Source organism: Hakea prostrata, chromosome 7, assembly GCF_041222555.1.
Source record: "Hakea prostrata isolate BN-2017 chromosome 7, UWA_Hpros_2, whole genome shotgun sequence".
Taxonomy (NCBI): domain Eukaryota; kingdom Viridiplantae; phylum Streptophyta; class Magnoliopsida; order Proteales; family Proteaceae; genus Hakea; species Hakea prostrata.
In genome coordinates, this window is record NC_142606.1 from 21,875,388 (window position 1) to 21,900,124 (window position 24,737).

Sequence of the window (24,737 nt, forward strand, 5' to 3'; positions counted from 1 at the left end):
TTCAGCTGCAAATAAGTCCTGGTAATACTCCTTGAAAGTTTTGTAAATTGTATTTTCTGATTCTGTCCAAATACCAGTAGGGATTTTTAGCTTCATGATTCTGTTGTATTGCCTTCTTTAGGTGGTCATTGCATGAAAATAACTGGTATTTCTGTCACCAGATTGGAGCCATTCAATACGCGATTTTTGGGCCCAAAAATCCTCCTCTTGTAGCAGCAACTCCTCCATTCTTTGAATAAATTTCGCCTCCAGTTCATGATTTGCCTCTTCCACTGGTTTACTTTGAAGTATCTGTAACTGTTCCAAGGTAGATTTGATGTTGTTTTGTAGATTACCGAATACCTTATGATTCCATTCCACACATTCCATTTGACATTGACTTAGTTTTTCATTCATAATATTCTCAGGATCATCAACAGCTTCTTTCCCCCAAGCGGTGTGCACAACCGAGTTAAAGTCTGGGAGTCTTAGCCACATAGCTTGAAATCGGAAGGGGCGAGGACCATGCTTAGGCTTACCTTCAGTGTTAATATAATTGGGCTGTGATCAAATCCTACTGCAGCTTGAGTGAACACCAGAGCCTCCGGGAATTCAATACGCCAAGCCAAGTTAGCTAGAGCTCTGTCAAGTCTGATACGTATGCCATCTTTTCCTTTTCTTTTATTACTCCACGTATATGCAGGGCCCTGTGATTGCAAATCCAAAAGGCTACATTGATCCACCATCTCCCTAAAATGAGATACATCTCCACTTCCTTTACAAGTACCGCCTGATTTCTCCTGCCAGCTAAGGAAGGAATTGAAATCTCCTGCCATAATCCATCTCTGAGTTCTAATTTGTCCAAAATTCTTAATTATTTGCCAAAGTCCTCTTCTTTCAGATCGCACTGGATTCCCATAGACACCAATAAAGTAGAAACCCAAAGAATCTTAAGGTTGTATGAATACATCAATCAGATTTTGTAAGCAGCTCTGAATATCCACTTCATACTCCTTCTTCCATAATAAGCACAATCCACTAGCTAGGCCAATTGGCTTAACAATTTTCATCCCTTCCATCTTGAGCTTTTTCTGAATCCTTTCTAACGGCTGTTTTTGTGCTTTTGCTTCCATAAAAAAAATGATATCCACTTTATTTATCCTTGGGAGAGTGCATAGCTGACGAACTGTGAGAGTTCTCCCAATACCTCTACAGTTCCAGGTCATGATCTTCATTGGCTCCCGTGGGGATGGCAACCTGCATCCTCCACGGGTGTATAAGATAAAAAAAGTTCTCCATTAGCAAGCAGGTTACCTCTGAGCTTTTCAACACCGCGTTACTTCTTTGCCTTTGCTCGCGCCTTGAGACATTGGGTTGTTCTTGCCTTAGTCTCTTGTGAGTCTCTAATTCACAGTTAGGGAGTAGCTTCCACCATCGAGTCACTCTTTGGGCTCAAGTGCTCATGTTGTCTTACCATATGAGAGTCAGTTAGTGGGCTCAAAATTTGGGTTTGTGGATGGTTGCATCCTAACGTTGGGCTGGACAATGGTTGATTAATAGCATCAAGAGGCCCATCAGAGTTGTGGCCCATATGGAGGGAAGTGTGGGTCATTGGGTATTGGGAGACAGGTGGTGGGGGTGAAATAGAGTGGACTTTTTCAGACAAAGGATCGACCAGCAGGGTATCTTCAGTGGAGGAATCAACCACAGAGGGTGTAAGTGGTAAAAAAAACTGGGATTCGAATTGATTCGGCAAATGGGTTCCTGATCCCATGTCTGTAGTGTTGGGATGAGCGGGGTACGAAGTGGGTGTGTCTGTTGTGATCAGAACACTCTCTGCATGGGTAGTGGGATTAACATGGTTAATGGACACATTGGAAAGGTGGGATATAATGGAAAGTAATAGGTTAGACAATTCATGTTGAGTGGCCATTTGCAGAGGCGGTGTAGAAAAAGCTGTGTTTGGATCAAGTAATTGTGTAAAAAATGACTGGTTAATCCGTGGGTTTTGGGTTGCGGGGTTTATACTGGAGCTGCAAAGCGTTGTGGGATCAGGTGTCGTGTTGAAATGTTGCAGGCAGACTGGTGTTCTGACAGGCATGGGGTCCTCGACCAACTGCATGTCCTTGCTCAGACGTAGCAGGGTTCTGTCTAGAGGTATGACAGATAGGTCGGTCTGAGCTATAGTGCCCACTATGGTCGCAGGATCATCTTCCCCATCTCCGGTGAACCTTCTGTCATTGTGTTGACGGGCTTCTTGTTGTTGTTTGTGCTGGCGAAATGAGAATTTGGCAGCCTGGTCAATTAGCCTTTCCCCCGGAGTTGAACCTCAGATATCTACAGAAAACTGTCTAGCCTGATGGATTTCCTCCGCATCCCAGTCATACTCTCCTGACGCCCTACTATCGTAGATGAGTGTGCATCTAGATTCATCATGCCCCATTAGGCCACACAGATAACAAAACAGAGGAAGTCGCTTGTATTTGATGGCCACCTTTAGTCGATTTGCGCTTGTATTCACTGGGATTGTTGTCTTGAGGGGTTTACTAATGTTTACCCTAACTCTGCAACGGCAATAGGTAATTTGTTTTCCAAAGTGAAACCCCTGTATAAACATACCTTTAATCGGCTCACCCAACTTCTTTAAAACCTGATAGACATTTTCCTGGGTAGCATACTCAGACGGTAGATTGTGCAGTTGTATCCAGAAATCCACTTCTTCAAATTTCCATTTCTCTTCCAACCTCCATTTTTCCAGTATGATTAGAGTTCTTGAAACGGACCAAGGTCCTTCGGCCAGAACATTTGTCAAATCAGTTGGATGTTCAAATTGGAACAGGAATACATCAGTGTCGAATGGTATAACCTCCATTGGAAATTTCGTGTTTCAAGCTTTAGGCAAACAAAGCTTCCAAAACAGCCTGGCGTCGATAGGGCTTCCCTGCTAAGACCTTGCCGGCAAGTGTATTAACTGAGGTAAGGGTTCTGTTACTGGTAGGCTTTGCTGTCAATTGAATCTCTATACCCTCATCGGAAGTGATATCCACCGGAGCCCGTTCCTCTTCCGAGGAGTGTAGTTGGGGTGAAAAGTTCGGTTGCTGCTAAGAACTTTAGAGGGTTGGTAAGAGGAACAGGCGTCGAAGAAGATCTGGGAATCGGAGTTCTACCCCCTCGCGGCGGTGGGCCTCCTCGAGTGCCCTGGTGGAGCATCTTTCCAGGTAAAATATTGAGACATAACGTCTAAAGGAAGCGAGAAAACGCACTCACAAGGAGGAAAGAAATCACACTCACAAGGAGGAAAATGGAGCTCTTCTTGGGATATTTTTGAAATTGAAAGATAGTAAACAATGATTCAATGGCTTTCAATTTTAGGGTTTCTGTATTTTTCAAATATAAAGTGAGGGTATAAGTGCTTTACAGTCTTCATTTTGGGGTTTAAGTGTAATTTACGCTAATTTTAAATATTGCGGATAACATATATAATATTATCCCTTGTTTGCTAGATGACATGACGACTAAATTTAAAGTATACCCTGACAGAAACATACAAGTTATATATAAACGTGTTTTTTATTATAAGAGAAGGAAATATCCCTGACAGAAACATACAAGTTATATATAAACGTGTTTTTTATTATAAGAGAAGGAAATATTATATATGCTACCGGCAAGTTATATATAAACGTGTTTTTTATTATAAGAGAAGGAAATATTATATATGCTACCGGCAAGTTATATATAAACGTGTTTTTTATTATAAGAGAAGGAAATATTATATATGCTACCGGCCAGAGTTGAATTTACGCCATCTTCACTAATAGGAGTTGGTTTTACCAAGCGAGCAAGCAACCCTCCTTTGGCAACAAATCAATTACTCAATTACCGCTTTGTTTACCCAAAAAACTGAAGAAAGAACATTACAACTTGGATTTACCTAATAATATCCATCATTGTTTGCCAGCTGGATAGGGATACATATAATAATTAAGTTGACAATCAAAAGTATAGAAAATAACAGAGTTTACCAATAAGGATTAGCAATCCTTGGGGAGCATGGTTGATGGATGGATCCAAACAAAACATTTGATGTAAGCCCCATAGGAAAATCCATTTCACTGCTCTTCAGTCTTCATGACCGACCCATCAAGATGAGGTTGGATCTTTTCCTAGTCTTTTACCCTTTTGTAATAAAATTTGAACAACGCCTATTATCCACACATAGAGCATTAAAATTATCTGTGGGGTTTATCAATGACGAATCACATCATTGTCACTGACTCACTATGGGTATTCTTGGCAACAAAAATGACTAACCAACTTCAACTTTATTAAGACACGGAAGAAAGAAAGAAGCAGCAGCAGAGGAAGAAAAGCAGAAGCAGAAGCAGAGGAAGCAGAGGAAGCAAGGAAGAAGAAGCAGCAGAGGAAGAAAAGCAGAAGCAGAAGCAGAAGCAGCAGCAGTAGTAGCTAAACACGATGGGGAATCAAAATCTGCCGAAGAGAATAATCTTATTGAGACACGGAGAGAGCCAAGGCAATCAGAACGACACCGCCTACGCAACCATTCCTGACAGCCAGATCCCACTCACCCCTTTCGGAATCGAACAGTCCCGCCGTGCCGGCGATAGCATCCATAGCATTGTCTCCGACGATGGCCGCTCCCATAACTGGAAGGTTTATTTCTACGTATCACCCTATCAACGGACCCGCTCCACCCTCCGCGAGATCGGCAAATCCTTCCCCAGGGATCGAATTCTTGGGGTACGGGAGGAATGCAGGATTAGGGAACAGGATTTCGGAAATTTCCAGGAGGAGAAGCTGATGAAGGCATGCAAATGCGATCGATTGAAGTTCGGCCGTTTCTTCTTCCGCTTTCCGCAGGGAGAATCTGCCGCCGATGTCTTCGACCGCCTCTCCAGTATGTCTTCCCTGTTCTTCAATCTAGAACCAATCCCGAAACTGGCTTCTCTTTTCTTCTTCTTATTTCCCTTATTGGGTACCCGTGTTTTACAGCTTTCTTGGAGTCGTTGTGGAGGGATATAGACATGAAGAGGCTTGTGCACCATCAACTCTGCGATGATGAGATAAACCTGGTAATCGTATCGCATGGGCTGGCGTTGCGTGTGTTCTTAATGAAGTGGTTCAAGTGGACGACGGAGCAATTCGAGCTTCTATACAATCTGGACAACTGTGAATGCCGGGTTATTCAACTGGGTGCCGGTGGAAAGTACAGCCTTGCGATCCATCACTCGGAGGAGGAGCTTGTCAAATGGGGATTTTCTCGCGAGATGATTGACGACCAGAAGTGGCGTGCCAACGCCAACAAAGGGTACTGGAACCACAAGTACCTGGACACCTTCTTCGATCAACCTCCTTGTCACTCGTCTTCCTCTGATTCAGACGTCAATGTTTATGTTCCCCGCGACGAAGATGGAGAAGGCGAAAATAAAACAGTGAGAAATTGAAGTTGGAATTATCAGTGAAAACAGGGACGAAAGATATCAAAGCCAGAGTTGGGAACGGATGTGGAAAGGGAATGTCTTGAATTGAAGATTTTCTGGTCTGGAGCACTCCAAGGCAAGTCCAGTTTTCTGCTGAAGATCATCTATCAAGTTTGATCCTACAAATCCAGGAAAGGAAGCGAGAATTGTTGGAAACGTGCTATTGAGTCCATTTTTTGCTTTTCAAACCGTCTTTGTTTACATGATATTATGATAGTAACATCCTTAGGTTTTAATCTGAAAATTTGCAGCTCCCCCCAGTTTGTTATGGTTGTGATTTTGTGCGTTCCTAAAATGAAGATTCCATGTCACAAGTTAATGAATCACATGAAAATTTACAGAAGAATAATTCAGTTAAGCAAATTGAAGGGGCTGTAATAATTCCTCCCCATCAACCATGGTCACCTCCATTCAAGAGAAACTAAGGAGTTAATTAGGACAGGGTAGGGAGCTGGTATTGTTATTAGAAGCCATAAATACACTATCTTTTGCAGTGTCAAATCATCATGCAGCCACCGTTTAAGTTACAACCATCATTGAAGGCGAATTTTGGCATGTTCAATTCGACTATCATATAATATCTTCCATGGGTTGCAAACTTGCAGTTGCATGATCAAGCAAAAACGTTTAAGTAGCTTGGAGGATGGTGATTCATGCCAATACCAAAGCTTAACGTTCAATCAGATGTTAAACCACACCCACGGCAAAGATAATGAACTTCCATAGATCCATGATTTGATTGAACTAGAAGGAAAACATGTTAACTCAGGATCCCATAACATTCATCGTTGTCATTAAGACACCTAAAATATTTACTTTATTGGAAGTTCAACTCACACATCACTAATTGCTATACCAGCTTTTAATCAAATCTTGTGCCTAAAATAACTGAAGGTTCTAGGATTGGCACCATTCTTCCTTTAAGAACCACCGCCAGAATTGCTTGACCACTAGGATGATGCTGGAGTAAACTTGATGGAGACGCTGTTGACGCAGTGGCGTTCATCCGTTGGTGTTGCAAAACCCTCGCCTTTAAATACATGACCAAGGTGCCCGCCACAAGCAGCACATGTAATTTCAACTCGTCTACCATCTGGGTCAGACTGAAAATATGCACCCAAATTATAGTGTTCAAAATGAAGCCCCCAGAAAGAAGAAAGTTAAGGTACAGAAAATTAAATTTAGATTAGTGGAGCTCACAGTGCGATTTATGGCTCCAGGGAGACCTTCATAGAATGCTGGCCATCCACAGCCTGAATCAAATTTTGTAGTGGATCTATAAAGTGGAGTTCCACAACCTGCACAGCCGTATTCTCCCTCACCATAAAACTTGTTGTATTCCCCAGTGCCCGGACGCCTGCATATCATAAAAAATCTTTGTAATTACAAGCACCAAACCAGACCAAAAGCCAAGTATGATTTGTCAAACCACCTAGAATGAGCTACACTATTGCAGAACGTCGTTGAAAAAAAAAAATGCACTCTGCTGCATTACTATATCTACGATAAGTATTCTCCATGAAGTGGGAGCATAATCTTAGGAGATTGACTTCCAAATCAGATCTACCACTCCACACGATACCCCATAGGAGAATTCAGGAATGTAAGACCTTCATGGATACAAGACTGCTCATAGGCTGTCTGGGTAAGATCTGCTCACTTCCTTGAGCGGTCATTGTTCTGTGCCAAGTACCTTGCTACCCAACCAAGACTAGGGACACCTGTGAGATAGAGAGCAGTGTTTGAGGGTGAATCCGCTATCGGATAGTCCATATCATCCTCAGCACAGGTCATTACTGTTGGTTCAGAGTTCTCCAAAATCTTCAGTGGATGAGAAAACCAAGGAACTCATTACACCGAAGATACACTAAAATTCATACCCATATGTGCTGGCTTTTACTCATTTTTCTTTTTGGTAATACTGACCTAAGCTATTCACCCCACCCACCCCCCCACCCCAAAAAAAAAAAAAAAAAAAAATATTGAACTACGCTTACAATGCATTCCAATGGAGATCATTTCATACCATAAAAAAGAATAAGATAATGATGAAAATTTTTATCAGACTCAACCCAAGGAGATATAACCAAGGAGATATAAGGCCAACACTGGTGCAAATTGGTGAACATATTGCTGTAGATAAGTTGCCTAAAAGTTGGGGATATGTAGGTGCTGGGCTTTTGATCCCACAGGTCTATTTTGTAATTCACCCATTTAAGGATAAGAAGGGTAGAAAGTAGGAAATGATATTTCTTTCATTAGTAGTTAGAAACCTATGTTGAACTTGTTTATTTCTTGTTTTACTTACCTAATCAATTTAGTACTCCTTATTAATTGATATTTTGCTTAGGCCTTTCCTTTTTAGTGGCTAAGTCAATTTTTGAGTTTACTACATAAGTTGTACGGAAGCCAGTTTTAGACAGTGGTTTGATTAATGAAATATCAACTTGAGGCTTGGGCCTTTGTGAAAATCCTGAGATAGGAAAACAAGGGACCTAGGTGATATGTACATACCCTCCCTATCCCTTCCCATCGGTTCCTTAAGCCTAGTTCAGTTAAATCAAGTTTGGGATTGCTACAAGATGCTGGAGTTTCTCATCCTCAAGATAATTGCATTGTTGAAAATTTAAACATCAATACCATTGTTGCCAGGGTACATTTCCATCAACAAAAACAGTAGAGACAACCCTACCATGTCAAGGTTTCAAAACCTTGCAAACACTGATCTGAAGGATTCTATTAGTTATTTCTCTAGTTCACTTGTGGTTATGGGTTGGCCTTGATGCAAAGGTTAAAGGTTACTCCATTGTGAGAAAATGGCCATGCATTCAAGCCTGGAGACTGCCAAACCACAAAACATTGTGGTAAGGCTGCATATATTATCACCCTCCCTAAACCCTGCAGTGGCTGAAGCCTCATGACTGGGTAAGCCTTATCAATTTAAGATTTCATCATGCTCTTCCACTAAATTGAAGGGCCTATTGTTCTCATAGGTATCCTAGTGTTATCTGAAGTTTTTCTATTCTGCCTGGGATTAGACCTATTCTGGTTCTAGTCTAATATTAAATTTGGTGTTGGTACAGCTGATTGTGTCCATATCAGTCCAAATACCTGAGGACATTAATTATTGAATTCTTCCTTCTAATCTCAACCTATAGTCCATCCTTCTAAATATCTACTGATCTAATTAAACACAATATTGTTTTTCCTAATTCCCTAATTGTGATTTATTTCTTCTTGTTCCAATTTTGCAGTCTCCAGCACCTCCTAGATGAGTGAACCAATATAGCCAAGGAACTGTCAAATCTTTGAAGTATTTGGAACCTGGAATCCACACCCATAAGTCTAGACATACTACAAATTTAGGATCACAAAATGCATCCACATGTGGCAGTATTATACAACTCCTAGTATGCCAGCTCGTGAGAAACTTCCAAAGGGGCTCACTAGAATAATTTCCCACATGTAGATTGTTTCTGTCGATCCCTACAATTGTGAGTTCATCTGCAAGGATTTTAGTTGATTGAAATCTCAAAGAGAGCGAAATTTTCCTCACAAATAAATATCTGGGTTTCCTAATCAGTTGGTTCCGAGGACTTGTATCCCAGCTTATTGTAGCTACTATTTTCTACATGCTGTTTCATGCATTACTAGCTTCGTAGCATGCCACTCAAGAATTGGACTACGTTGAACATTATTGAGACATAGGCTTCCATATTTCCTATAACGACACCATCTCAACACACTAGTGACAATCACATATTCAAGAGAAGGCTGGTCTTGGGAAATAAAGGTCAAAAGTGTGGAAAGTGAGTTTGATAATTAACTAAATGAGTCCGTACCTGTATGGGCAGACTGGGCTTCATGGAAAACATGGGTTAGAGCCAAAGGACATGTGGAAGCAGCTGGTTGGGTGAGCAAGGATCTTTTCGTTGGAAATGTTCTTCAATTTAGATGGTGAAACCATTCCATTACTATCAACCCATAGAAATATGACCTCTCTGAGATATACAATACATGCCACAAAGGTACAGAGTTGGACTATCTTGGCAATGGTTTGGAAGGAGAAGTGATTTTGACTGAGGAACAGGAGAGAAAGGCAGCTTGAGAGTTTGAGTGAAGAGTTCGGCTGTCAGGTCACTGTTGGAATTGGGAGGACTTCCACCTCCGTTGCTTGAATTTGTATCTTTCAATTTCCAGCATTGTAATTTAGATTCCAAATTGAGTCTTGTAGCAGTTTTGCAACTAGAACTCTGTCAATTCAATTTAAATTTAAAGTCCAGCAGTACCTTCATTGCTTGAATTTTGTGTTCCTATTAGAGCAAAATTATATGAGCTATTGCGCCTAGGCTGAACTGTTAGAGAAATGTATAACTGAATCTAATATGGCAAGAGTGATCTCCTTAAATTCACCTTCAGTTATTCGTCACATATTGACAACTTATTATTCATTTGAAACACATTCACTGATCAGCTTGTGATCTAACCAATGCAAGTCATTATGTTAAAATATATAGAAATTCATCTTATAAATGAAACTTTAATTACAACAACATCAGAAGGAAGAGAAGCCGATTCCCCTGTATCAATGTCCATGTGTGCAACTCTCTTAAGTTAATAAACAGTCTCATTTGCTCCTCTATCTGGGTTTCGAAAAGGCTCCACAACAGAGATCAATGTCAGGTCTTCAAATTTTACCACTCCAATCAGGAAAAAAAGAGCCAATTTACGCAAGACGGTTTTCTTTTTGTAAGACACAGGGCAGTTCACTTTTGAAGAAACAAAGGTTTCTTGTCGCCACAAACAAAACAATTCTAGGGAACTAACTGAAAATTACTACACCAGCAAGCAAATAAATATTCCAAGGAAAGAACTGTTATTTCATCATATGAGGCCATTTAAAGTTCCAGTCTGAAACAATGCAAAACTAAGGGTAAAAAAAAAACCAACAAACACTTGCAGAATCCACACCTAAAGGCATAATGTAAACTTTCAAAAGCACACAGAGAATACTTTGCCTGACGCGAATTAAATCACACGGCAAACTCGGCAGTTAACAAGAATCTAGTCAACGGGAGCTCAAACAATCAATCATCGAGAGACAAATTTCACAATACAATGAAACATCAATTCAGATTCAAACAGAATTCCGCGGCAGATGTGTATTATAAAGCACAACAGAACAGGAAACATGTTATTAACCCATCCATAGAAATTTCCTGCTGAACAAATAGCTCAATTTACATGAGTCTTACTCGGTTCCTTTCTGCCGCAGAATACGGAATTGCTCCGGGGAGAGAACAGCTCGCCATTCCCCTTCTGGTTTCTGCACAGAACCAGGTCCAGCCATCCTCCTATATCGATAGAGGCAAACACCAAATCGAGCGCTGGAACTAGTCAGAGAAATTCTGGGTTTTAAAGAAGAATTGTGGTGGGTGGAACAGAAACGGATGAGATAAACAATAAAGATTACCAAGAAATATTGAATGTGGTCGAGGAATCGGGTTAGAGGGGCTGAAGATTTTTATGTTTATGTTTTTGGTCGAGTAGTTATTAAGTTTCTTAACCAATTATGCCTTAGATACATGGCAGACATGCTTGCTCCTAGCAACTCGACCCACATTGGTTTTCTTTTCCTTTTTTGGGTAAAACCCGGGTATTATCTCGGTTGAGTTACTCAATTGAGTTTACTTCCAGGTCAATTTACTCAAAAACTCAGCCCAACGCGTGCGCCCTACGCCTACTCTCAGACACCGAAAATATGAAATGACTACAGATTTCTAATGAAAGGTTAAAATTCCATTCAAACTCCATACATGCTTCAATAAACTCCCATTAGCCCCAAGCTGATGAACCATGGGGCTAACAGATCATGAGGAAACAACTGCAAGAGAAGGAAATTGAACTTTGGAGATTCATTTGCACTGTATATTTACAATTACATGACAAGTGAAATGAAATCTGAATACAATTGACTATTGGGTACTTCTCTCTACCACATGAACAAGTACTTCCACAAAGTTAGTGCAAAGAGGAAACATCATCACCTTCTCCATCTTCCCTATCCTATTGTTACACACAATCCCAGCTTCGTGGCTCTTCTCTAAATAGTTACCCTTTTGCGTATGCCTCTGCATGCTTCCCAGGCTAATATCCCCTTCTCCTTTCACATTGTCTGATGAGTTTCCAGTATGTACATGTAGCTGGGTAGTATTAAGTTACAGGAACACCAACTGTTGGCCGCGCAGAAACATGACCAATGCGCTCTCCATCATACAAACTACAAACCAACATGAAATTTTAGTCTGTGACAAGTATATGTGCAGATCTTGGATGGTACAACAATCAGGCTGTCAAATCATATTTCCCACCAGATCAAAAACCTGTTTGTCAAATTACCTGCCACCAATGATTCAGCATGTCAGTGTGGAAAAGAATTATTGCAAATAGATCAAAGTGTTAATTTTAATAGCTATGCTTTATATCAAATCTGCAACTCTTAGAAACAGTGGTGGTGAAACCTTAGTCAAAATTTAAAAAATCCATTACAATATCAAAAGTACACATTAAGAGGGAGAAATAATAACTACTGAAAGGAGAATGCAGCCTACAGCATCTCAACAGTAACCTGGACCAGAATCTAACTGATCCCAAGGATTTTCCGCAATTCATTGTCTCACAATAGTTCCATTAGAGAAGACAACAAAACTCTTTAGTCAAAAACTGTAGCGAGCTCTATGACCATAAGAATAACCTGGGAAACTCAAAGTCAGTTGTACAGCTATTAAAAAAAGGAATCAAAAACCAAAAGAGGAAACTGCAATTCTACAACATAAACATTTAGACCACTCTTCTTCAGTATTTTGTAATGACCCCTCTTCCGCTAATGCAGCTTGTGGTTGGTGCCCAGGTGCAAATGAGTGATGCATACAAGCACTACATGTTCACATCTCCAAGTTTTTACTCAGCATAACAACAACAATCAGTTATAGCCCTATGCGATGTGTTGATGTACACTAGCATATAGAACAGTGATATGCCAGATAAACTTGAAGGGAACCATGTCAAATTGGCCTCTTAAGTAGAACCCCAAGTCTGAACTCAATACAGTATGACCCCCATATTAGCTAAATTGAGTTGTTATAAGCAAACTTGAGTGTGTTGGGTGTGGCCTCCTAGTACAACCTTTATAAGGCCGCAGTAGCAACTAGCCACCAAGAGGAGAGGGTGTAAACACTTCTAGAAGAGAATGTCAGAGCCATGGGACAACCCTAAAATTTTGTCCAAAAGCACAGACACCCAATGAAAATGCAAAAATGGCACACGTCTCCTTTCCCATAACTACATGTTAGGTCTAAGCACAAAAAAGAACATTATGCACCTTCTTTGTTAGATTCTATCATCCATCTTCCCTTTCCCAAAGGTTAAAACCCTACCTTTCCCTCTCTATTCCCTTCCTTCTCTGATAGAGAACTCAAACTACAAAAATCTTCATGGATTTCTGCTTGCAAAGGGCATCTCCATGGTAGATCCCCTCAGAGGCCTTCACTGTTTGGGCCAATAAAGAACTCCAAATGAAAGAATGGTCTCTCTGTTCTTGCAACCCAATCTCTGTAACTGATCTGGAGTTCTTACCAGAGCAGTCTCAGGTGCTTCTAAGAAAGTGCAAGTGGGGATGTTTCAGGGTCGTCAACGACAGGATCTGGTCTTTGCTGTAATTGGAAATGAATCGGTGATCAGGTAACTCTTCAACCTCTCCAAGGAGATCAAACGCCAAAATACAGATCTGATCACCGACACTGGCAACTGGCCACCTTCAAGAGGGAAAGCCATGCAATGAACCATTCAGTTTGTGCTATATCATGTCTTGCCAAGCCACAGAAACCTTCTGTACTCAGCTGGGCACTTCTATGCAACAAAAGTACTCTCCTCTGTCCAATCCCAGTCTATTCATGCAAAGAGATGAAGAAAATTGAATCTAGCTGTACCTGGCAATCAACAAGAACATGTATTGTGCTCTAACAACTATTGCCTTCAACCATGAAGACTGTAAGGCTCATTCAAAGAAACCTGGGGCAATTCTAGGAGCTCAACCACAGGTCGTACAACTGCCAGGAGATAGAAGAAGCACCAGCCTCAAATGGCCAGCAGTAAACCAACAATAGGGCTGGAAGTAATTTTGGGTTGTTGGCAGTGACTTTAGCTTCAAGAAACCCTATACTCTCTGGGCTTCATCCAAGACCTATCTCATGCATCTTCAATCAATTCAATAGTAGCTTCTTCTATGGTTGTGCCCCAGGATTCCCAAAGAAGGTGGAAGACAAAAATAACTGAAATACAATTCTCAAACAACAGAGCTCTAATACCAAGTTTCAATTCAGGAGACGAAAATGAGAAAGAAAAAAAGAAGATGAGAGAAAACAAGGAAATGGAAGAAACTGAACTTCATGGAAAAGTTGAGAGGATGTTCTGAACTTTTTATGCAGTTAAGAATGTCCAAAAGGGTCAACTGAGCTTTGAAGTACTTAATTTTGGCCCATGGGAGGTTCTATGGACATTAAGGCTATTAGTTTTGGGTTTATTGATGTAATGGACCAAATTTATAAGCCAATAGTGTGTGTGTGTGGGGGGGGGGGGGGGGGTAGTGCTGGTACACGAGATTAGTTGTTAACTTATTATTTAAGTCAAAATTTGAGTTAAAATAGGATACGTAATAATTAGATAGAATTCTGTTTTGATTTTATTTACCTTTTGAGTCTTTTAGAGTGATTTGGAGTCAATTTTTTAGTCAAATTAGGAATTTTGGAAGGTCAATATATATGAAATGCATCCTGCCATCAATTATAGTTGACTAAATTCAATAATGACTAGAAAATGTTTTGGTGCTGTTTGGCAGTGCATATGGGATTGTTATCCCTTTCTTAGATATCTTCTCTTCTCTTCTCTTCTCTTTTTTCTCCCAACAGTTTTAATCTTTCAAGTTGCTATTCAAGAATATCTTCACCAACAGTAAGTTGAATTATCACCCCAATTCTTCTAATAATCTTCCTATTCTTTAATTCCCCTTCCATGAAAGCCCAGCATAGCAGTACAACTGCAGATCTGCATGACTCTCCCATATATTCATTCACAAATTACATTCTTACAAACCCTGCTAATACAAGATAGCCAGGGGAGGTAAAAGGAAAACGCATCATATCAAATTAAAACATTATAACATGTGCCAGAGTACCTTTGTTACTTCTACCATAGATGAACCACAACATCTAAACAATGCCAAAGTAGCTAGAAATGGGTCAATTATTTTTCTAAAAGACTGACTGTCCTTGAAAACCTTTTGACATATTGGACACAATAAAAAGCCATAATTGTGACTCAGATTTAGGCGAAAGATTTTGGAGAACAGTTTAGTACCTATAGAATGCTGGTGAAACATGATGAAGTGGAGAAACTTCCTTAGGTCCATCTAGCTTAAGACACTGCCTGAAAAAAGAAAAAGAAGAAACAAAGAAAAATGAAAACCAAACAGTGCCAAGTACAGAATATCATAGATATAATGAATTGCCAACCACAGCATGAGAAATGCATCATATCTAAGACCTGGAATGTGTTATTAAGGATGAAATAACAACACCATGACTCCGCTCTGTTTGGAAGTTGCTCTGACATGAGTGATATTCAGAAAAACTGCTTCTCACTGATTGGTACTTTTCGGATCCCCCAGACAGGCTAGCAGATCTGCTTCCTGTTGTCCATGGAGTTGTCTTCATATTGACTCCGTGATTTTCATTAGTAGTGCCAACACCTGACTAATGGAATTTAAAGAATGATCCATTAGCAATAATAATCATGCAATACGCTCTGGATAAACAATGACTCCAGCAGGTGGAGTTCTACGGTCAATCAAAGGTACAGGAAGCAAATGACAAGCACCCAGAGAGACATTTAGATTCTCCTATTCCCAACCTGAACCAAGCTAGATGAAAATTGTTTACCATTCTATTCCTGGATGGTTGAATAAGACTTGGGGAATTCGACAGAATGTCCTACAGACAACATGCTCAGATCATCCCTTCAGGTTTATTGTGGCAAAGAAATCCCAACAGAGATCCATTAACAGGTGGGTCACTCCTGTCAATTCTAACCACATATACGGCTATGCCATTGGTAGAGCATATTCACAATCTACCTGCCTAATGAAGATCTCTGACATCAGCTAGCATTAAGGGTAGCAATTTGGCATCCAGAGGAAGATTCAAATCATTCGTACATTTGATAGACCCTTGATATGTACAATGATGATTGTGATGTCGTCAGTTCTGGGTTCATGTTCTAACCATAGCCTGTAAGATTCTCCAGCAATGGCAGCACATGCATCTCTAGGATCTGTGTATCTCACCACCTACACGCGAAGGACAAAAATTGTAAGGACTAGGGGTTAGGCATCCGTATATAGAGTGACTACGTTCTTTTCCAGATGGGGTGGGTGAGATGAAAATAACAGCCTTCACAATATAAAAACCAAAAAGAAACTGCATGGGAATAGCATCAATAAGAAAACCCAACCCCCAAAAGAAAAAAAGAGAAAACAAAAATTCCTTTACTTCTATTATGAAGTGATCAAGGGGCTTACCATATTGACAACGGCTTGGCTAGAAAGGAACTCAAAAACTCCATCACTAGCAATTACAAAGAACAAATGATTAGGTGTGAGACTAACAACTGAGACCTCAGGATCAGCAATGACACCAATCTTCTGGGCTATACCATCACCAATGCTCCTTGTGAATGCGGTTCCAGGGTACAACCCGTTAGACATCCAAAGCCTTGGGGGATCAGGACCACAACTCTCTTCATCTCCCCAATTCTGAATTTCAGGATCAGCGTCACCTTCCAACTGAGACATACTCAGAACCCTAGCCCCACAAAGCTTCACCCTCTCACATTCATCTTTCCTGAAGGGCGTCTGGTCCCGAGACAGGTCTTCCGCTAGAACACGATTTCCACTCTTAACAGCAACTAAGGCCCGCGAATCACCCACATTTGCGACAAAGAGGGTGTCGCCACGGACAAGGACGGCAATTGCAGTGGTACCACTCGATGAATCGTCTATCCCACTCTCATTAAGTTTGGAATTTGTAGCTAGCATTGCAGAATTAAATGCTTTTACAGGATCTTCCGACAATGTTGAATCCTCAGAGAGGATCTGTATCAGCGTATCTCTAACAAAGCGAGAACATTGGGTGCCAAAGTGCCCGTGCCCATCGAAGACACCAAAGAAATGGAGATTTGGGTTACCTTGGACTTGGGTTTTGACGCAGAAGCTATCTTGGTTTTCTTTGTCAGGATGGTCTGGGTAGTAGCCTCGTTGCGTGAGTGCTGCATACTCTAATTGGAAGTTGTGAGAGGGCACAGTAGCAACCTCCAGTGATCTCTGGGTGAGTATGTGTCGATAATCCCCGAGGTCATGGACGCCGTTGCTACGGCAAGGGCCTGAATCACGAATATCTCGTGCGCGAGTATCGTCATGGGATGAAGATGAAAAGCATCCACAGCACTTACCGTGGACACAACCCATGTTTGCAGAAAAAAGATAAAATATCGGATCAGAGTTCCGAAAATAATGAGCGAAGCGAAGGGCAAGGACGGGCACTAAACCCTCTAATGATTGAAGTTATGAAAGGAGCGGTGAAACTGGTTCTTCTCCTCCCCAGATGGCAATGTAGCTTTCAAACTTCAAAGAACGTTCTTTTTCTTCTTAAGAAGAACACAACTGGCGAAAGAAGAAGGAGAGGAAATCGGCACCAAAGCGAGAAGAACAGAAAAGAAAAGGGAGACTAGAGATAGTTAGGCATCCGAGGACTATTGTGATCTTGGCTTTAACCGATACTTGGACGAAAGATATTCGCAGAAATTCCCCAAAACTGAGAGAACCCTAAACAGGAAGATTGAAAGGCTTTCACTGATCCAGTCACGACAGGTATCCACTAAGAAGAAACTTTGGAGTGCTTAAAGGTTTGAGCTTTCTTCCACGTAGGATCATGTCTAAAAGCAGAACGTTTGATGCCAAATTCAAGAAAACAAAAAGGATCTTATTCCGCAGCAACACGTCGAAAAGGATCGGATGATGACATGAAACACGCTGCAGAAAGCCCATGTTTCAAGAAACAAGAACAGTGCAGGAGAGAAAGACCCAGACAGTAAGCAAGGGACAAAGATATGAACATCTATCAACTTGATGCTTTCAGAATCGCTTTGTGTGTGATAACACTGTGATCCCAATTACCAAATGGAGCTTTTCTTTGATGGGAGGCTTTCACTTTTACTTTTAGTTCTCTGATCCAAAACATCCCATAAAAGATTTGAATACCGAGCAAGCAAGCTCTGGCGTGGTGTGTTTAATACACTGTGAACCGAAATGGAGTTTTTCTTTTTGTAATATCCCAAATGGGCTTCATCTTTGACCGGAAGTTTTTCACGCTCCATTTTGAATTCTCTCAACTGAAAACATAACAAATTTGACTGGCTAGCAACCAATGCTCTCAGAAGTCAGAACAACTTGGTGACTGCTTCGTGTGTCATAGACGTTACACTGTGATCCTTCCTGTTGTGGGTTTCCCAGAAACACTGTGAATTGTGAAATAAATGAGTTCTCAAAGATGGAAGGTTTTCAATTTTTATTTTCAATCACCTGAAGATTCAGAACTCAAACATCTACTGATTTTTATTAATGATGGGATAAAATAAAATGCCCTCGTTGGAATATTGAAGATGATAAATCTAATTTGATCAAAAGTGAGACAGATATTCTCTGCTTTTGTAATTGGTTAGAGATGGAGATTCTCTTAATTAAGTAAAACATTCTTCCCTAATCAAAGTTTCCAGCAATGTGTTGGCTTTTCTTTCCCCATCATTCTCTTTTTCTCTTCTTACAAGTTTTTATTTAAAACCGAATTCAATTATGGAAGAACCATACTATATTCAATTGCATCAATAATTTGAGAATGATTAGAGTTAAGTCTGGATAGCTTAACCACTAAAAAAAATTGATACCAAAATATTCTTATAATTATAATTTGTTCGACTAGATGTACACCAAACAAATTCCTGGAAAAGCATCAGAATGGATTAAATGATAGAAACATTCTCTTGAATGTATATGGAATTGAAAAACAAGAAAGAAAGGAAGAAAAAAAAAAGTGAAATCTTTGAAGAAAACAAGGAAGTCACTATTATGGAAGAAGAAAAAAAATTCTGTAAGAACTCCACTTTGTTGCCTTCTCTTTAATTCTCTTTTTCATCATTTGATAGATGATATGCTTTGCTTGATGCTTCGTCTAATTCTTATCTGAGCTTTACTTCCACAGTTAAAGAACACCTACTCGTAGCATATTTCTTCTACAACCTGATGATGATGCTGCTATAATGGAGGTCATGCAAGCAGCCATGGGGGTTGGGGAGTAATGATCAGGTCGTGCACGTGGAGTAGGACCCGTTTCATGAACGGACTATAATAGGCCACGTCATTGGCATCTTATTTTTCTGGCTTATCAGGTCCCTTTGATTAGAGTTTCTTGGGGTTCTGCCTTAAATCTAAACCCTAAAGTCTAAAGCTGGGCTTTAACGTTGTCTTCCTTTGCCTTTCTGGGTAAATGTGCTGTGCTGTCATCCACTATAAATCCATTTATGGCGAATAATTGGAAGGACACATTAATTGGAAGGACACATGCACGTGTGGTTATCTTTCTTTTCACTTTTTCTCTTTCTTTTTTTTTTTCTTCCTTGGCTTGGCTTTCCCTGTTGAGACGGTGGACCCACTTAACGAATAGGAAAAGAAAAAATGAAGTGTGTGCATATTTTCTTAGAAAGACTCAGAATTGTGCTTTCTTCACATTTCTGTATCATATATTTACGAGAGAATTCATCATTAAATACTAATTAAGTAGACCACAGACGAATTCTCCTCCTAAAATAAGTGGTTGAAAAGTATGAAAGGAATGTGATCGAAGATAAAAAATTCCAACTCTACTTTCTTACTCTACTTCTTATGCTTTGAACATATGTTTTTTACCTTTTCCTTGAGATGAAAGAAAGTTTGCAACTTATTAATAAGAAGTCACGCTTGTGTGATACATTAAACTAGGGCTTTACATGTAATCATTCTAGGTTCAGATATCTCCCCTTGATGAAATTTTATCTTTATGTGCGCCCCCCCTTTGTTTCCTTCTCCTGGGATTTCGCACTTCTTTAACTTGGTAGCTGATGCTTTAGCTGTGGTGGTTTGTCTTCTGGTTCCATATGTGTTTGGCCTATGAACTCTCCCTAGTTCATGAACTTATTGTCTTAGGAGCTTGGCTTGTATAATCACTATTCGTTCGAATAAAATGTGATTTGTCAAAAAAAAAAAAAAAACAGTTCCTTTAGAGATTTCCTTTTCTTTTTACTCTAGAGTAATCCATCAATATATATTCAACCATACAATACCTAAATTTTCCTTAACACCAATCATTTACAATTTGTGTGATGTGATACTATGATTGGATTTATAGTTCTTCATTCACTCCCACTCCCACATCTGTTGTTCAAAATCCCAAATTGCCCTTCTTCAATCCAACCTAAGTTTCAAATCAAGTAGGTGAAGAGATTCTATCTTCACCATGGGTGGAGAGAAATTAAGTCTAAAAGGTGTAAAAGATGAAAGAAGCCAAAGCTACTTCATATGCACAAAATTGATCCATGGGCCTCAAATATACATGCATACAGCAAATCTACCATCTAACAGGGGGGGGGGGGGGATTGTGGGAGGTTGGAGTGGCGGGGAGAGAGAAAAACCACAAATGACTTGTTCATGAGTGCACTTCCTCACCTATATTTCTCCCCAAGATTACAAGTATGGTCTTCTTTGTTCTTTCCACCCATATTGATGGGCTCGTCTCTCCCACATTTCTGATAGCTTACGCTCAGCTATGAGTTCTGCTTCAACCTTCTCTCTTGCTTCTTCACATGTTTCCACTCCTGCATTGCACTTCTCTGCTTCCTTTTGGTATTGAGAAGATGTCTTCCTTGCATCTAGTATCGTTGCTTTGGTATGTTCTATGTTATCAGAAGATACCTTACTTTGTAAAACTAGTTCCTCAGACAGCAAATCTGTAATGCCCTTCGCCATTTCTTCATTCATTTCAGGATCTTGTTTATCACAATCTGTCCAGAGAGTAATCACTAAGATTTCAAAAGATGGTACACAACTTGAAGTAAAGAAACTGATATTCCATTACAATCAAAGAGAAGCAAAAACTAAGTGATCAACTCTCGCATTCTTTCGAAACCAATTAATGAAGTGCATAGCTTAGTACAAATAGTATGACTTTGAATAAAGCTAGTTGAATGTGAAAGACCACGAGCTGACCCCATTTAACTGATATAATGCTTTGTTGAGTCAAGTTCCCCAAGGCCCAAAGATGGTGCATTACCATATTAATCAGGCAGCTGGCAGGTATTCTAGATGAAATATGGGAAATACATTTGAAAATCTTAGATGTATGGTGGACAAGAACAATGGACTAATGGGTCTCCTGATACTTCCCAAAAATAGACTGAACTTGTTATGTTCTGTTAATTTGATGATCATCATCAATGGTTTGTGATTTATCATGACATGCCCAATAAAGAAAAGAGGAGTTGTATACTATTGCTTTCCCTTACTGTTATATCATTGGTATTAGATTACATATTGAAAATTTCCACTTAATGACATATCTGTCTTCTGGTAAAATGAGAACGCTTCATTTTTGCATCATTTGAAGTATTTTATTTCACCTTCCATGTCAAGAAAGTTTATGTTCTTATTAACAATGGTTTTTCTACTTTACCAGTAATATAGCTATAACATAACAGGTACTCATACAAATTAAAAACAGATGTAAACTTGGAAAAAATGGACTGACCTGCTAAGGAGTTATTGAAAATCCCTGCAAGTGAAAATTAGCCCAATGTTAGTACTGAAAATAGGGAAGATCAGTCTTTGACAGTCAAATATGAATACAGAAGACATTACCAATATCCAAGAATGAAACGCCAAAAGCATAATTAAGCAGAACAGGATAATTGACATGCATCTATGGAAGTCCCGATGTCTATGTTTATTGAAACATTGTTTTATTTGATGCAATATAAACTACAAACTGGACTGAAGCACTTTCTGCAGCATGTATCCAGTATGCCATGAGATTCATGAGGATTATTGATGTAAGGTGCAAATACTACATCAATTTGTAAAGGTTCACTCCCTGTTTCAGAGTCAACAGAATGTCTGCGCCAAGAAACAAAATAACATTTCACTTAACTACATATGCCCACCTAATAATCCTTTGAAAAATATCCAAGTGATACACATAATGCGCACATAAGCCAGAAGGGTGTGTAGCCTAATCCCCATTCTATCCCATGCCCTTGGGAGAGCATGCTTTCTTGATAAAGATGCTTGCATCTGTTTCTCAGTAAGCTGAGCATCTTCCAAAAATGATTTTCAGAATAGGCTTCTATACTTGATTTCTAAAAGCAGATAAATTCATCCCAAAATGTTTTTGAACTCTGCTTTTGGCACTACAAATTTGGTGTCAGAATTCTTACAGAAGCAGAAGAATAATCACCTTAGGGATCATAAATATTGGATGAACAGAAACATACCCAAACACACAAATGATTTTTCTTTTTATCAACTTTGACCAGATCTACAATCCAATACCAGGTATTCCTACCTCACAAGAAGTTACTAATCACAGAAGGTTCTGATATCCATGATTTATAATCATGACATTTCCATCAATATCCTTGATTCTCCCTAAATGAATATATAGTATTTCTCCTTTGATACTTACATTAACCGATTTCGTAACATCCTTGTGATCTCGTTAAATGAACATCAGTATCTCCAAATGTAGGGGCTCACAACATTATTTAACTCACAAAAGAATGCTATGTCATCAAATGAAGTCCTCAATGCTCTCAGCACACTAGAACTCTTTGCACCTTCTCGGCATTAGTTTAAGAAAGCTCTATGAATTTCATTTGAGTCATGTATTTGTGAAGGTCCTGAAGACTTTATTAGGATCATAACCTGGGAACTCAGAATCAATCTAACAAGAATGCTCTTCTCCCCCATTTTAGGGTGGGGTTGGGGAGACGATACTTATTAATTTCTGTTCTTCCACAAGTAAAATCTTGACTCTACCTTCCTATGTTAAAGGAGGTAGTAACTTTCCTATGCATTAATTATTGGATAATTTGATTAATTTTCCCAAAAAAATATGAAGATAACAAATGGAATTCATCCTATTACATCACATGATTGCAATCTACTCTAAATGTGAGCCAGGGATACATCTCACTTCAGAAAGCAAGAAAACATTCAGGGAAGAAAATTACAGAAAAAAAAAATGAGCTGAACAGTATAAACCACAAATTAATCAGCTTGCCCTATTTGTATAAGCATCACAGGACATATAATAAATGACTGAACCTTTTCCATGAAGAGAATACTAACAGATAATATCCCCTAGAAAATCCATTGGTTCCAAGTTTCACAACAGACCAATCCAACTTCCTGATCTGTTCTCATTTGAAATTCTTATCTTGAATCTAATCTTCATCAAATCAGCATTAAAGCATCTTAGGAAATTATCACTCTTAATTAATAAATAAAAGTCATAAGCATCCAAGACAATCAAAAGGTGACCCTTGTCTGCACAATTCCTTTCAGGTATACTGATATGTAAACAAGAGAAGGAGCTGGGGAAAAGTAAAAAAGAAAACACACACACATACGCCAACAATAAAGCATCTGAAACAATTCCAGCAGAAAACCATTGTCAGAATCAGGTCCAATGGTTTTCATTGCATGCTTTTAATCTCTGGCATTGGTGGAGAATAAAGGCACAAATTTGCATGAGACACATGACTGCACAGATCCACTAGTAGCTCAAAAGGAAGAAATCCCCTTCTTTCCCAGATATCCCATGGGATCAGCACTTCCATAGATGATATATATGAAGACATAATAGAAAAAGAGTATGAGGGTACCAGTAGTTAGAGGTAAGATGGGCTCCGTCGGGCAGTCACAGATGCATTGAGCACATGAAGCTCGAGAAGCAGCAAATTTCCCCATCAAGAGCCAATAAAATGGAGGTCCTACAATGTAACAAACCAAACACACACTCACCACAAGTACGATCTTTCTGACCTTTCTCAGAGCAATAGGACTACGAAATCCATGGTGTGATTGATAAGCCATTGTACCCAACGAACCAATCCCCACTGATACAAGATCAGAAGAAGCGAAACCAATTCCTTTCTATGGAATTGTTAGAAATGATGAGCAGATCAGATGTTAAAGCAACCCCATTAAACAGCATCAGAGATCAGAAGATCAATCTGATGAACATCCCATTGTGAAGAATCTAACTTAAAGATACCACCCTGAGTTATCTGCTGAATCCACAGAGAAGCTTTTTTTTTATGGAATTCAATCATTAAAACCACCGCAAGAGTTACAAAACCCGAGAAAAGGAAAATATTTCTTCGCAGTGTAATCCTTCTAGAAAAGTAAAAGTGACCCAGATCCCAATAACAAGTAACAACATCAAACCGAAATTCATGTACATTCAAAGCTGTATATTTTACTGAAACGGCCGAAAGATGCGGCCAACGAAGCGCAATTCTGTTCTACACATGTTCCAGTTATTCGTAAATAAGTTGGAATTCCTATGCCTTTAAACATCCCTCCAATTCTAGTTTTTCACCGACCAACCCTCTTCAATTATAATCAAACGGTTTCTGGTGATTTCCACTCAAACAGTTTCGATTTGAATATTGAAGTTTCAACCAATCCAAAGTCTTGGGTAAATGCTGACTTGATAGAGACGTGAATACGTGATGCCAGAGAGCTTTTTTCTTTTTCCAAATTTTGGTAAAGGTGATGCCAAAGGGGTAGAGAGTCTAGAGACTAGAGAGTCTCACGTTGCACATTTTTCAGCTATTAAGAAAATCAATTTTTTTTCTATATTTTTTGGTGTGATATATATTTAATAGATTTTGTAAATTCAAAATGTGAGAAGTGGGAGTCACGTTTTCACTATCCTTTCTGATAGGGGAAGAATTATATCAAACAGGGTCTCCACTCGGTTCAGTTGTTAATTCCAGTCAAATGCGGCTCAACCATGATCGGATTCAGATATCCGGTCAGGATCGGTCCAGAGTTTG

At 39.6% G+C, this 24,737-nt stretch overlaps 6 protein-coding genes across 8 annotated transcripts; 1 reads left to right on the forward strand and 5 right to left on the reverse strand.

Moving 5' to 3' along the window:
• Positions 1 to 117: 117 nt before the first annotated feature.
• On the reverse strand, positions 118 to 815 carry LOC149010546 (uncharacterized). Its single transcript, XM_089162443.1, has 2 exons — positions 519 to 815; positions 118 to 297 (listed from the first exon to the last, which is right to left on the reverse strand). Exons 1-2 carry the CDS (start codon positions 813 to 815, stop codon positions 118 to 120), a joined length of 477 nt encoding a protein of 158 aa, XP_089018569.1.
• A 1,493-nt stretch (positions 816 to 2,308) lies between these two features.
• Positions 2,309 to 2,851, reverse strand: LOC149010547 (uncharacterized). The gene has a single exon (XM_089162444.1). The coding sequence runs from the start codon at positions 2,849 to 2,851 to the stop codon at positions 2,309 to 2,311; it is 543 nt and encodes a 180-aa protein (XP_089018570.1).
• Positions 2,852 to 4,224: 1,373 nt separating this feature from the next.
• LOC149010548 (phosphoglycerate mutase-like protein AT74) lies at positions 4,225 to 5,765 on the forward strand. The gene is made up of 2 exons (XM_089162239.1): positions 4,225 to 4,897; positions 4,993 to 5,765. Exons 1-2 carry the CDS (start codon positions 4,456 to 4,458, stop codon positions 5,442 to 5,444), a joined length of 894 nt encoding a protein of 297 aa, XP_089018365.1. The 5' UTR covers positions 4,225 to 4,455; the 3' UTR covers positions 5,445 to 5,765.
• A 340-nt stretch (positions 5,766 to 6,105) lies between these two features.
• LOC149010549 (peptide methionine sulfoxide reductase B5-like) lies at positions 6,106 to 10,993 on the reverse strand. The gene is made up of 3 exons (XM_089162241.1): positions 10,736 to 10,993; positions 6,681 to 6,837; positions 6,106 to 6,583 (listed from the first exon to the last, which is right to left on the reverse strand). Exons 1-3 carry the CDS (start codon positions 10,828 to 10,830, stop codon positions 6,431 to 6,433), a joined length of 405 nt encoding a protein of 134 aa, XP_089018367.1. The 5' UTR covers positions 10,831 to 10,993; the 3' UTR covers positions 6,106 to 6,430.
• Positions 10,994 to 11,301: 308 nt separating this feature from the next.
• Positions 11,302 to 18,121, reverse strand: LOC149010550 (putative protein phosphatase 2C 35). 3 transcript variants are annotated; one of them, XM_089163552.1, is made up of 5 exons: positions 16,114 to 18,121; positions 15,751 to 15,882; positions 15,081 to 15,289; positions 14,895 to 14,963; positions 11,302 to 11,879 (listed from the first exon to the last, which is right to left on the reverse strand). In XM_089163552.1, the coding sequence occupies exons 1-5, from the start codon at positions 17,056 to 17,058 to the stop codon at positions 11,876 to 11,878; spliced, it is 1,359 nt and encodes a 452-aa protein (XP_089019678.1). In that variant the 5' UTR covers positions 17,059 to 18,121; the 3' UTR covers positions 11,302 to 11,875. The 3 variants fall into 3 exon arrangements, 2 of the variants coding, with proteins under 2 accessions (XP_089019678.1, XP_089019677.1); XM_089163551.1 differs by lacking the exon at positions 11,302 to 11,879 and having other exon boundaries at positions 14,126 to 14,963; XR_016174652.1 differs by lacking the exons at positions 11,302 to 11,879; positions 14,895 to 14,963 and having other exon boundaries at positions 15,201 to 15,285; positions 15,670 to 15,882.
• Positions 18,122 to 20,346: 2,225 nt separating this feature from the next.
• Positions 20,347 to 24,195, reverse strand: LOC149010551 (uncharacterized). The gene is made up of 3 exons (XM_089163967.1): positions 23,559 to 24,195; positions 21,425 to 21,448; positions 20,347 to 20,681 (listed from the first exon to the last, which is right to left on the reverse strand). The coding sequence occupies exons 1-3, from the start codon at positions 23,767 to 23,769 to the stop codon at positions 20,365 to 20,367; spliced, it is 552 nt and encodes a 183-aa protein (XP_089020093.1). The 5' UTR covers positions 23,770 to 24,195; the 3' UTR covers positions 20,347 to 20,364.
• Positions 24,196 to 24,737: the final 542 nt, after the last annotated feature.